At 38.2% G+C, this 13,719-nt stretch overlaps 2 protein-coding genes across 4 annotated transcripts in view; one reads left to right on the forward strand and one right to left on the reverse strand.

Moving 5' to 3' along the window:
- LOC110983199 (uncharacterized) overlaps positions 1 to 4,635 on the forward strand; it is a 45,047-nt gene extending 40,412 nt beyond the window's left edge. Inside the window, exon 9 of the mRNA XM_087139264.1 lies at positions 484 to 4,635. Coding sequence (XP_086995390.1) covers positions 484 to 644 — 161 coding nt within the window. The 3' untranslated portion in view covers positions 645 to 4,635. The remainder of the gene's footprint in view (positions 1 to 483) is intronic.
- Positions 1 to 13,719, reverse strand: part of LOC110983197 (uncharacterized) — a 39,699-nt gene that overhangs the window by 22,936 nt on the left and 3,044 nt on the right. For all 3 annotated transcript variants that reach the window (XM_022242253.2, XM_087139255.1, XM_087139249.1), the window contains exons 2-3: positions 5,294 to 5,371; positions 612 to 673 (exon numbers count right to left, since the gene is read on the reverse strand). In XM_022242253.2, coding sequence (XP_022097945.2) covers positions 612 to 673; positions 5,294 to 5,371 — 140 coding nt within the window. The remainder of the gene's footprint in view (positions 1 to 611; positions 674 to 5,293; positions 5,372 to 13,719) is intronic.

Genomic DNA, 13,719 nt, shown 5'->3' on the forward strand with positions numbered 1-13,719 from the left:
AATGTAGGCCTTGCTTTAAAGAGTGAATATGTACAAAATTTAGGAAAACAGCTTATGTAGTTATTTCAGTGTCACTGTAAATGTAAAGGTCTCAAATGGAATGGTGCACGCAGGTGAAACAAACTTATATTTGTTTTTCAGATAAAGCAGTCCATGAATTCAAAACAAGAGACAGACATGCATTTGTGAATGTTTTGAATATTTACATGTACTTCAAAAGAATTTTTTTCGAATTCATCAATGCAACATGATAATAAATGCTTTTAGAATAGGAAGAAATGATATTGTAGTCCTGTGCAATTGTAGCAGAATTTATATATTCTATTTCTTGCCAGTCTGATAATCAAATATTTGTGATTAGTTTCCAAATGTTCAATCTTGTCTATTTCTGCACAGAACGTGTGTAGATCACAAGGAAAATCAGCAAACTGACATTCTGACAAGTATCTTTTGTGGGCTTTTTTCCAATTTGCGTTTCTACAGTGTATGGAGTGTTCCTCCTAAATTTCTGGGAAAAAAAACACATCTTTCTGAATGTCACAATATGGCAACACCATGGACATATCTATAACGACAGAATAGTCTTAAACCATCAAAAGAGGACAGCTTACCTGAAGGCCAGCACTTCCACCCAAATCTCCTGAAGCTCCACCAGACACACCAACATTTCCACCTGTGCAGAAAAACACGGGACACTTTCTTTAATTTGCAGTTTGGTGAATTCTCTGCTTAGAATAATGTGATATGAACTTTGAAAACTGTATTCCTTCACATGGTGAAAATTTAATGTTCTGAATTGTTTTAATGTTAATATATCAGTTGTGCCCACACTGGAGCTATTTCAAAACTTAACTTTGGCAGTGGAGACCAGTCTCAGCAAATGTCCCAGGTTTCATACAGTGTTAAAAATTTGTCACGTGAAAGGATTACATAGATATATGTAGCATCATTTTATTATTGTTGGCGTGCGTATCACGTATGTTTACACAACACTGCAGTTGTCACAACTTAACACACACAACATAGTGTGGCACATGACGGGGGGAGGGCAATGTTCCAGTCCCATCTCCTTTGACTAAAGCTTCAAATTTTGATCAAAACAGGCTGCAGCGAAGAGCCAAAGCCAGTGTTTGATACTTGTGAATGCCATAGTCTCATATGGCGATGCCCCACAGCATGTTGCCAACAGAGCGCAACCTAAATCATTGAAAATATTTCTTGTAAGGGTTTTCTTAAGATATATACCTAACAAATACATGTACATGTATATTTGCAAAGGATGTTAGTAAGGACATACATGATTAAGCCAAAAGTGCAAATATTTTAAGTCGGTTTTTATACAACGTCATCATTTCGTCACAGTTTTCATGAAGAGACCATTTTCTCATTGGATTACAAAACATAGGAAAACATAGAAAATCGCATTTGAAGTTGGTCTCTTTTCAAATGCTTAATTTTCTAGAATATAGCATTCCTTTAAATTCACCAATGCTACTTCATGAATGAGGGGATGTTAGAAGACACAAAACTAGTATTTCTATAAGTTAATTAAAGTTGTTTATTTCGTAAACAAACAAGATTGTCTGTTCATGAAATGCTAAAATTTGTGTGACTTTTTGGTCTTCGTGAAAATGGCACGCACAATACACACGTTTGACATAGCATGTGCCAAGTGCAACATTGTTACATTTGTATACATTTCTGGAGTCAAAATGTCTCTTCGTGAAAACTACAAAATCAGTTTTGCTCATGGTGTTGATCTTTTTGCCAACGTTTTATCTATAGAAGACAAAATTGTCTCTTCGTGAAAACCAAAAATGCATTTTAGTTGAATATTACACCACAAGGATTACCGTGATTTGGGTGATTTCAGTAGATTTGGTAAAGAATAATTACATTAAGCTGTAGGCATTGCATAGCCTAGTTGATTTTGCCAAAATACAGAAACTTGAAAAAAACCATGATTTGGGGTCAAATTGTCTCTTTGTGACAAACTGATGATTTAATGTCAACAGAAGCCAGTACCAATCCTCGATGCATTGTAAACTGACTATTATCGACACCATTAAACCCTACTGAAGTCTACACTGTTCAAATATCAACTGTACTTTCAGTCACAGAGTGAATTACTGTGACAGAATAAAAATCAATGTGCAACAGATTCAAGTTGTTGAATCTAGCCTTAATTAAAAAACCTTTGCAAGCTAATGAGCATCAGGGTGGACTTCGGTTCAGTTTTTGGCTTCCTTTTTTGTTTCACATTCTTGTTCAAACCCCGGGTACAAATGTCATGATTTTCTTAAAGGAACAGAGGAAATCAACAAATTTCACTGCTTCAAAAAGGCTACTGCAAATTTGATTACATAAGATCACTGAATAACAAAATAAGTCCATCAGACGTTTCATTTCCATCACAAAAGCTCGCCAGCATTCAGTGGACAGCCCTGAACACTAAGCAAAACTAACTTAGTTGACAAAGGAAACATGAATGATGTGCAAACACAACACCCTAACGAGATCATTCACTGTGAACATCATGGCCATGAAATAAATCCTGTTATCTGCAAGTCTGATTGGTCTAGATTATGTACATGGTCCTCACATCTTCAAAGACCTGACTACGACAAAGACTCTTACTGGAAGAAGTAAAATTTAGCTCACAGTACAGTTAGAGCATTAATGGTGAAACAAAATATCTTATTGATAGGTAAGATAAACAAAGTCCATCAGAAATTATTCAGTGATGGCCACTGGACTTGATACTGTTAAGGTTTTTCAAAATGTTGGTGTACAGAGAAAATTTGATGTAAATTAGCATCAGATGGGTTTGCAATTTTGCACAAAATCTTCACCAATGGGTCTGCTTACTATTTTTCTATAACATGTGTATCTAGAAAGCATTTTAAAGAATAACTTCTATGCATTTTGGTGCCCCTGCTCTCTCCTTGTTTATTTACACAAATGTTTCGGACAATTTAAAAACAAAATCCTCTAACCCAACTTGGTTTTAGCTGAAAGCATGGATTATGAGCAAGAGTAATTTTTAGTGAGTAATTCAGTAATTTTAGTACGCCCACAATTTTTACAACTGGTATCAATATCTTGTTAGCTTTGGAAATCTAATGAACACAGAAATGGGCATTTTCACTGTTTTAATACAATTTTAGTTCTATAATGGGCTAGGCTAGGTCATTGCTTGCAACCCTACTAGCCCATTTCAAAAACTTGTAAAGTTTGATGGAATACAATACATGTACATGAACAGTAAGAACATTGATAGAAAAGTGGAAACATGGTGCACAAATCTTGATCTTCAGAAATTTCACATCCATAACACTGTTTTCCGGCAGGCATTTTGTTCATGTCTCGGCAAAGTTTACTAGAAAGCTTGTTGGGCTACATTTTATAACATCCAATTATATTTGTAATTATTTGAAACCACCTCCAAACAATTCTATTTGCACTTTTAAACGTTGAACATAATGCCAATTAATTCATTGAATTCCTCCCCAAGGCAAGTTTATTTATATTTTAATTACACGTATCAATCTTGTCATGTAATTATTTACCCATGGTAATTTCACGCGGGTTTACATACATACATGTATACTAGATTCCTGTGCTTAGTTTATAATACAAAATATCCTACCATGAGTAATAACTACAAGGAATTCAATCCACACACAAGTAGGCTAAATATACAAACTTATCCGACACCGTAGGTCTGAAAGACTGGTTTTAAATTTGGAGTCAAATTCCAGACAGAGCCAAAGCAAAACAAATACCTTTTTAAACTAGTTTGAATATGCCATTCCAAATGAGCCCTTTGTGTTAGAAGCTCATTGAGCAACCCTGTAGTCCGTTCTGTAAGGATTCTGAAACTTCTGAGGCTTCCTTATATGTACACGTCCTGCCTGGTTACAACAGCCAGCTCAATAATGACATTGACAACTGTGAGCTTGAGTTGAATACCAGGCGTGTTAATGTACATGTACTGTAAACCTATGATGTTAGCCTGCACACATGTACTGTAGGTAGAAGTACATGTTCACCAGTTCAGTGAATTGAGGGAGTTTCACAATGTAGTCTTCGGTGAAAAACCTTCAAGAAATTTAATTGTAAAGAATACCTTCTAAACGTTACGTTCTCAATGTAAAATCTTGTGCAAAAATGAGCAGAATGATAAACTTGTGTCAAAAATTTGTCTGGCTATTGCCACCATTCCCAGAAGACAAAATTTCTACCCCATCCAGATGTTTTCTTCCAACATCTTAAAAAAAATTGATTGGCTTGTTAAACCTTAATCTTCTTGTTTAATTAACTAGATCACTTAAATTATTGTATTAAAACACTATAACACAACTACACTGGACTACATTTACATGACTGAGTTTACACAAGGCTACAGACTTGCTGCAAAGTTAATTTTGTCCATGGTTATTATGGAGCATTTTGTGGACTACTGCACATTTGATTCACAATAACTTCATGCAAATATCAAGAGACACAATCCCATGAGAAATGTTGCCTGGCATGCTCTACTGGTACATCTTTGTTGTGGTGTGCATGGGTGGTCACTGGTGTGATGTGTCAAGACTGTCAAAATGGCCCTTGTGGGTCTAATGTCAGAGGTCCAACCTAAAAGTGATTTTTCAAGCCTGCACAAATTCTGTGCTTGGAGGAAAGATGATTTTAACTTAGGGATTTGACCTTACAGCCACAAGTTAGGTCCAGTGTAGTTTGTAGCTTTTGTGTAAACAGATGAAAAACTGTTGCAGACTTAACCCTAACAGTCCCAAATCCTCCAATTTCAATACGATTTTACATACACATGGGTTAGGTTAATGAAGTTTAGTACGAGTGTGATATGGGTAGCACACAAATTTTTAAGGAATTCTTTTTAAAATCATATTGTTTTGGTTGCTGACATTGTACAAAATGATTTCTATATAAAAGCTTTTACCTGATCATGTAGGAGTCAGTGTAACAAATTTGAGTTTTGCTATTTTGATCAAAACAAATGCTACATGTACATGAAATCCTTTAAAATATACAAAGTTTCATCCATTCAGTCAGATTTTGCCCAGCTTCACAGATTTAATGGAGGGAATTTTTGTTTCTTGGAAACTTCACTCAAAGAAGCAAACTAAAACTTACTCATTTGTTTCCAGAGTTTAGGGTTACCCACAAAAATCCTCACTTTAAAGCTCAACTTAGCCAAACCTACTATTTCTAGGAAAATAATTTAAGGAAATAATCTTTGTTGTAAGAGCATTATCTCATGGATGCTTACCAGCCTCGATATCAGCATCCAGGTCCATATTCTCTGTTTCATCTGTCGCAAGCGGTGCAGCTATGTTCAAGTCAACCACTGCAAATACAATGGTTAAAAAAGTTATTCAGAAAGACAATCCATTACTTTCTTTGCCTCTTTTACTCAAGTTGGGAACAGATCATCATTTCCATAATTCTGTTATGTTGACCACTTGAGACAAAGACTACAGTATAAAGGCTACGTGACACATCTCAAATTTGACTGTAATCACATAGTTAATAGTGCTTCAATAGAGTAACAAAGTGAGAACATCATGCGCCCAATTAGTGTGTAAAAGGCATTAGCGCGAGAACCATTCGTTTGCACTGCACTTTCTGGTTCACAGTGACGTCACACTTCAGTACTCTATATTTGCCAATGCTCAAAAAGGCAAATTCCAAGCTTATATAGGACATTTCCAGTATCATGACTTGAAAACCATGATAGTTTTAAATTTAACAATTTTTCACCGCACTTATTTTTCCACCATTTTCTCACAAGATGTTGATTTGAAGTGCAGTAATAACTTAACGTAGATCCCTTGTCTAAAATCGACCTTGTTCTACTGAATGGTTAAACACGCAAGTCGGTCGTGGGTAAATTTTACAAGAGTTCACAACAAAAATCTACCAATTTAGAACCTCCTTTATCTCAAATGCCGTGCCCTGAAAGAATATATTTACCAAAAAGCTTGTAACGTGAATCACTAAACATTTAATGACATTCGTATGATAGAAATATCCTTAATTTGTTTTTTTCACTTCAAATTTACAAAGTTTGTGTAAAATACCCTCTGTGCAGACATGCCTTAAACACATGCCCCACAATAAATCAAGTGTTTATTTCTCACATCACTTAGCAACAACAACATTCATAACTGTAGCAGTAGAGGTCAGAGCAGGGATATAGAAGGAAGAATTTGTGGGAGCATACACACAGACCACAGGCTCCAGTTGAGAATCTGGGCCCCGTTAGATTACTAACAATTTCATCGGTGGTATGTTCAGCCTTTATCTGTGTGATCCTACAATTCTTTAGCTCTTCCACATTTACTCCAAAAGTCAAATATTTGTGTGATAAGGTCCAAGGAAATGTGAGCGAAGGCTCTTTATCCAAGATTAGTAAATTCCTACTAAGGTCAGACCAGGCAAAAATGTCTGTCGAGGGAAAATAGGCAGCATGTGGTTTCAACATTCCAGATCAGTTTCAGAGCTGTAGATAATGAAAATCTCCCCCAGATTAAAAATAATGATTAGAGTGTTTACCAACTGCTTGCAAATCTGCCATAATGTCCAGATACTTAGGGCTAATTATTGAAATGAACAATGTGTCATGTCCTCTGAAAAAAGTTTGTCTTGTCGATTTGACATTTTGAAACTTGAAGCAAGTGAACTTTGAATGATCAAGGATTTCATCGCCCCTCTCTTTTGTATCCTTTTCAAAAATAACTACGAAATGCAAACATGGCCTCGTTGACTGCAGTGGCCGCAGAGTTCATATTGTATTACATACTGCAGGCAATCCCAAACACTAACAGTCCCGAATCTTTTAATTTCAACATGATTTTACATACACTATTGAGTTAGGGTTAGCAGCAGCCCACTATAAAAGATCGCATTGATGCATAAAAGGGAAGATTGAGCTATCAAATTTGAACGTCACAGGCCCGAAGCGTTTGTCTGGTCTGTCTGGAATTGCTAAAATTGCCACTCGTGTAACAGTAAAAATTCTAGGATTAGACGGCAACAAACACGCATACTCGGGGACTTGCATTCGTCCTATAGTTTGAGGGCAAACAAAAGACGAAGTAGTGTCATGTGAAAGCTGGTGAAGCTGTACAGAATGTACATCATGCAAGCCCCATTGTGACTTGTGCGGGCGTGGAGCTTTAAGTTTCACTTGCTAACATGGGGCCGGGGGTGCAGAGAGCATTATGCACGGTCGAGTGGCCTTGGTCACACCCCAGCCCCCGTTGAGTGGACTACGTGTGCAATCGACATGCGCCTTTCGTAGAGGAACTCCCCATGCGCTGATGAACTAGTCTGGGAATGAACATAATTCGAATCGATTGCAGTTGTCCGCCGATGATTCGCTCATGAAAGAAGGAAACCGAATGTCCTTTTGAAAAAAATTAAATATCGTTGCTATCCTCACTAGAACGGACACTATGTATACAGATAAATGCCAAATCTGCTTTGCTCAAACCCCTAAACATGCTAAAACAGATCTCATTCCACCCACGTCACGTGCATGACGTGCTATGTTTGTTTCCTTCAAGTCCCTTAAAAATGCTTTTGAAAACATACAGAAAATACGTGTACTAACCTTTACTCGACAAGCCCGGACCGGCTAGTTTGAATTCAGTCTTGAACATTTTTATACCGTGAGCCAGCCGCACAAAGTCAAAATAATACAACCACAGATGACCGCAAATTCCGTTGACAAAGTTTTGTCAAGGTTCCCCACAATCTGCACAGTGGTGCTACCCACAGAATCTGACCTCGGGATCAGGCATTCCTGCGCCTGAACTACCCTAGGCTGGCCGGGCTTTTTCGGTCACCCTTCCAGTAAAGCCATTGGTCAGTAGGCAGTTCCTCGGCGTGGGTAACTCGAAACCCCATGTAACGAAGAATGCCGCGCCTATGTCCAATGGGGTGGTAGTCTTTTACTCATTAGATTGTTGAAGACATAAAAGACCCCACTCCAGAAACGCGGTCCGGTCCCACTGCACTCCCGACAGCTTGACAACGTGCTCGTAAAGAGAGCTGTGATTACATAGAAGGGGTGATTATATTACTCCTATAGGTAGGCCAACGGTAGGCTGTTTTTTCTAGGGTGCTGGCCGAGTATTTCCCGACTTAACTAAAGGATTACGCGACGCATGCTCTCTGAATAGCACTGCACATGCACAGTGCACCAGGGATTTACGCTCCAACGTGGTTTTGCATAATAGCTGCCGATTTCTTTTTGTTGCTGAAAGGGGGACATACCGAGCATAGTTAGTTGTGACCGCACAGGGGCGTTCAAAAGCTCAGATGCCAGGAAAACAATCGGGACAATGAAACTCTCTCTCTCTCTCCTCAACAAAATAACCTGCGTATTCTTGGGAAATGTTGCTGAATGGATGAGCAGGAGTGAAAGTTTCTGCGGGACCCCAGGACTGCACTGAAGCAGAAAGTAGAAAGACGTGGGCACCAACGCAAAGGAGTCACCAATAAGCGAGGGACTTTATCAATGACAAATGTATGAACTTTTTCTTCGTAAATTTCAGAAGCCTAAGTTTGATTCATCGACTTATCGCACATCATTACCATTAACCCTTACAGTCCTCGATCCTCCTATTTTAATGCCATTTTACATACATACTAGGGTTTCAAGAAATTGTTAAATTAATACAGTTACATTAAATCTTAATTACTTATAAGATAGTCGACCATCTTGATTTGAGAGAGACGAACCAAAATATATCCTTTAAAAAGAGTGAATACAGGTGATGAAATAAAGGTAAACCAACCACACAATGCTTTGATATATAACTCTTAATTCAAAAACCCAAAATGAAAGCACAGAAATTAAAAAGGATTGAGCACCCGTAATTCAACAGTGCCGCGATGCAGCTAGTATTTTCATGTAAATGACCTATTGCCACAAAACATAATGATGTCTTTGTGACTTTTATACGATTTATCATACAGAATTTGCCCGCACACATTGCCTTGCTCTTGGAATAGAAACAAAATGTATCATACGTAGAATTCAGTTTTAACACAGATGAATTTTTTCCAAATCTTGATATGTACAGTGTTCCTTAACTGCCATTTTCCAACATTTAATAGAAATTAAACGACGAGGAATAGCCATTCATTAATCTTTGCCGTTTTGTGCTTTTCATGACATAAAATTTACATCTTTAGGGGAAAAGCTCTTCGTCGAAAGTTTTTATATACTTATTTTTTTTCACTTTGTGAAGAACCTCGGTTATAAGTTACCTTCGTTTATCAGTGCGGTCAGTGAATGTGAACACATTTATACTGGAAACATGTAAGGTCACTATGCATTTAAACACCTTGTTTCTGCCTTCGGTTGAATAAGATATATCCGATTACTGGTATGGTATGCCCTTCAGAGGCATGGTTATCTGCCAGAGATATCTTTTAAAATAGACTGATTTCAGAAGCCCGTGGGGGTAGATATCAGTTATGATTGGGCTCTAGGGCGACGACGAGTATGCGCACAATCGCACGAACAACGTACATGTACAATGTACATGTATTAGTTTTGTTGGGAAGCACACCCCGTCCCCTCAAAACGCCGGATGTTGCTACGTTGAGCGGAAGTACCTGTTTTTACACCGATTCACACTAACAATAACGAAATTTCGCAGTGACAACATCTGGGATTTCCCCACTCATCACTGCAATCGGCTATATCGTGGGTTATAAATTACTTCCTGAATTGCCGAAGTTCCATTAACCTTGTATGCCAACAGGGCGTGGAATAAACTGCAAAATAGCGCATTTATAATTATTTTCTAGAATACCTTTGAAACTTTATAGTAAGTCGATAATTTAATAACCCCTTCCAGTAGTTCTCACAGAAATCTGGAACTCCCTCAAACAGCACTGCCAACCCGCCTGACTAGTCGCCAATTCTAGTAAATATTTTACGATGGGGGCGCAATCAGTGGGACTCTGGGGCAACCACATTTTCACGCGTGTGATAATGAAGTTCCACGTCACAATCAGAGGTCAGACGGATTGAATTGGCGCAGATCCAGGGATGTCGACATTTATTTAGCTCCGTTGAGCAGCAGGTAGCGAACAACTGGTACACGATTGCCAAACAAAGCTCATTTCGGCAATACCTGGGAAAAACACAGTACTGTCTGGCTTATGGTGTCAGAACAACATGGATTCAAGGTCCCTCTCTTTTCGTGCGAAATGTGCATTGTAAAATGGAAGTTGCTCGAGTTTTTAAGGTCACGCAGGCCAACACGTATTAATGAGAGGGGTGTTATGTCGCCAGGCATTTGTTTATTTTTCCGGTCTGCTGCTCCATGGTGTCTTTTATGGCAGAGCTTCTCATGTTAAGCTCAAAACAGATCTCCGAAATTATATAATGGCTGTAAATTTGTTTAAAAGGAAAAGCAACACGACATTCATGAAAATCCAAACTTCACGGACTGTTAATTGTATGCTAAAGGCCAGATTTATCACGCTAGTAAGGCTTCAGTCTTCATAATAAAGTCAAAAGATAAATCAAAATAAAAATTGTGCTATTTACATTCGAGAAAAATCCAGACTTCGCAGACTGTTAATATGCGAAAGACCAGAACTATCACGCAACGTTTTGCGTCAGTCTTCACAATAAAATCAACTGCGCTTAAAATAAACCCTTATCCACTTCTGATCCATTTATAAAGAATTGCTTTGAAAGAAATTTCCTTCTGTTGTTCGCTTCTGTCGTGTCAGTGCAGAAAATTCGGACTTGCTGGAAAGCGAACTCGGGTATCCTACAATAGTGCGCATGACTGTTTTATCGTGCAGAACGACTGGCGAGGGGATCAATAGGAAAGAGCGTCAATTAATAAGAAATGGATTTCCAAGTGACACTGTTAATGGCAAAATAGTTTTGCGACAGCGTAGAAAACCATTGAGCAAACTATGGATTTGAAGTGGAACAAACCACGCCACCGCACAACCCACACCGAATGCTGTGCGTGGGCGTACAGTGGTGTCAAGATTAACAAAATACACCTACGTTCGATAATCACCGCCAAATCACCGAGAGCCTAAGTATATAACGCCGACTACCGGGTTTTTTTCCTTACAAGAAACAGCCTTGAAACAAACTTTTGGCTTAATTTCATCATCAATCCTATAGGTTTACAGAACGTGCAACTTGATGATCATGGCAAGGCAATGTTTTAAATTTGGTTCTTATCTCAGGTTCTACACTCTAGCGTTTGGAAAATATTCATCGAAAGGGCTGAAGTTTAGAAACATTTCTGGACCACTAACATGACATTACTTATCGCCATAGTCTTGCCGTGTTCGAGCCAATTACGTCATATTTAATAACATCACTGCATTACTTATAAATTGAATAAAATTTGTATATTGTGTTCTTCTCTGTCACGAAAAATATTTCCTATGAAGATGTACATAGGCCTAATAGTGTCCACTCATAGATGAACTGACCTCGAACCCAGATGAGCGAGTGCTCCAGCCCCTACAGTACATGTACATTCGCTTACATTTTGTACACAACCCTGTGCGTAGTATGGTATTTCTTCAAAGTGATGCTTTGTTTGTGTAACTTGTTTGCGACTGATTTATGGTTCCATCGTGCTGTGAACATGTTTCAGACCTTTAAAATGACGTGTGTATTTAGGTTGGGTAGGTAAACTTTCAACAGAACAGACGTGTTGGTATGAGGATTACGGACGCGGTGCGCATGAAGCGGTTCAAGGAATCATGATTAAATTCACTCTTACACAGATCGCCATACACGCATTGTGTTATATTGGGCGGGCTCGCACATCAGAAAACTATAGATTTCCATGTACCTGTACATAACTGAACGTAGTAAAAGTCACTTTTAAAGTAAATATTTACGGGAGATTGAACGGACTGGACAAAAATCAAGATTCGTGTCGATAATTAAAACCCACTAAACTACGTCAGCTCATCAATATATACGTAGCCACTATCCAATTGCTGTCTTTGAACGCTTTGCAAAAGTTTAAAATGTGCTAATCCTGCAAAGAAACTTTCAATATTTGGAAATATATCACTGCCGAAAAAGTGTTAACACAATTTCATTTAAATACTTTGTCACTGGATTTTGAAATTCAAATAGAAAGGTGATATTAGACAAAAACAGACAACTTAAGTTATTTTGACGCTTGATCTTGGTTGTTTCTGTAAGGTTGAACTGTGCTTTTCAAATAAATTTAGAATACTATGGCACTTTAATTCTGTAATCAGGACATTCTAACAACGCAATTAATTACAAACTATTTTAGTGACTTATTTGCATATATTAACATACATTAGAAATTCTAAATTTGCCAAACACAACACAAATGTTGAATGGGACACAAATCATTAACTTCACAATGACATGCATACGCGTGTATCGCATAATAAAAGCTGCCTAGGCTTGAATAATTACTGTTGACTTCCTGGTGTGATGAACAACCGAGACCTGGCTTCCAAGTATATTATAATGAGAAACGCAGACAACACCACAAGATTCTCATGGTCTGAACCTTAACAATTTGTTTCAATTGTCTGTAGAAGCTTTTTCCACAGAACTCCCGGCGCACAGGCTACCAAGGACGTCAGCGTTTTGAATACTAAAGGAGAAGGTATTTGTGTGATACACAGAGCGTCCAGACAGGACACATAATATCATTCAAGTGGAAAGGATCCAGGTACTTCGCTAACTGTGATATGCTGAACAGATCTTTAGTCGAAATCATTCAGTGACATCCGAAAGCTATATCAAATCTTTCCATTGGTGAGTCGCAAAAAGGCAAAGAAAATATTAATAATTAAAAATTCTTCATACAGAAATTTTTAATGCAACTTAATTGCACTTATGATAACTGAGAAAGCTCTTCGCGTCTTATAAGATGTGTTTTGTTCCTATAGGCCTATGTATTAAAAAACACTTCCAAGTTTTCACTGCAATATTCTGAACATACATGTACGTTGACAGTCGCCAGGTCTTTTTCAGGTACAGCCCTGAGGAGTTTGTATGACTGTGCACTGTACGTGTGGAAAATCTGAGATCCCTTTAGAGCCCCATTGATTTTCTTCTTCTTGTGCATCCGACTCTGAGAAAAAAACAGCCAGTCCACTCTGCCAGTACTTCTGCCAGAACTTGACGAAAAACCACATACGGTTTGGACAGCTCTTGATGTCCGGCACAGTGGGTCTGAAGTCGGTCTACCCATGGGCAGATATTTTATGAATGTCACAGATGCAACGATCAACATCTGCTCAGAGCAAGTACATGTGTATTATGTACAGCAAGAACATGACAACTCATTTGTCATGAAATCCTTGTCTTTTTTATGAGTCCAACTTTCAAAGCGCGAGTGCAGACGATGCTTTTTGGAAGCGTAAATGAGGGGTCGACTAGCCTGACTCTTCACCAGGAAAATACCATTGGTATAAGATTCCCTCTGATTGTTGTAGCGTTGGATTGAACAATTTGCTGGCTCTGTCTTAATCATGTTCTGATAATCTGTTATCAGAACCACGTGCATGTACATTTTTAAAAAAGGCATCAGGAAACGGTACCCGTAAATGTTTCCATTCCACTTTGAGCAGCTCAACAAACATCTGCCCAACTCGCAGGCTCACAAAAAATCAATCACAAATCAGTATCCCGTA

The sequence above is a fragment of the Acanthaster planci genome, linkage group LG01 (genome assembly GCF_054643075.1).
Source record: "Acanthaster planci isolate LZ-2023a linkage group LG01, COTS_SCS, whole genome shotgun sequence".
NCBI classification, from domain to species: Eukaryota; Metazoa; Echinodermata; class Asteroidea; order Valvatida; family Acanthasteridae; genus Acanthaster; species Acanthaster planci.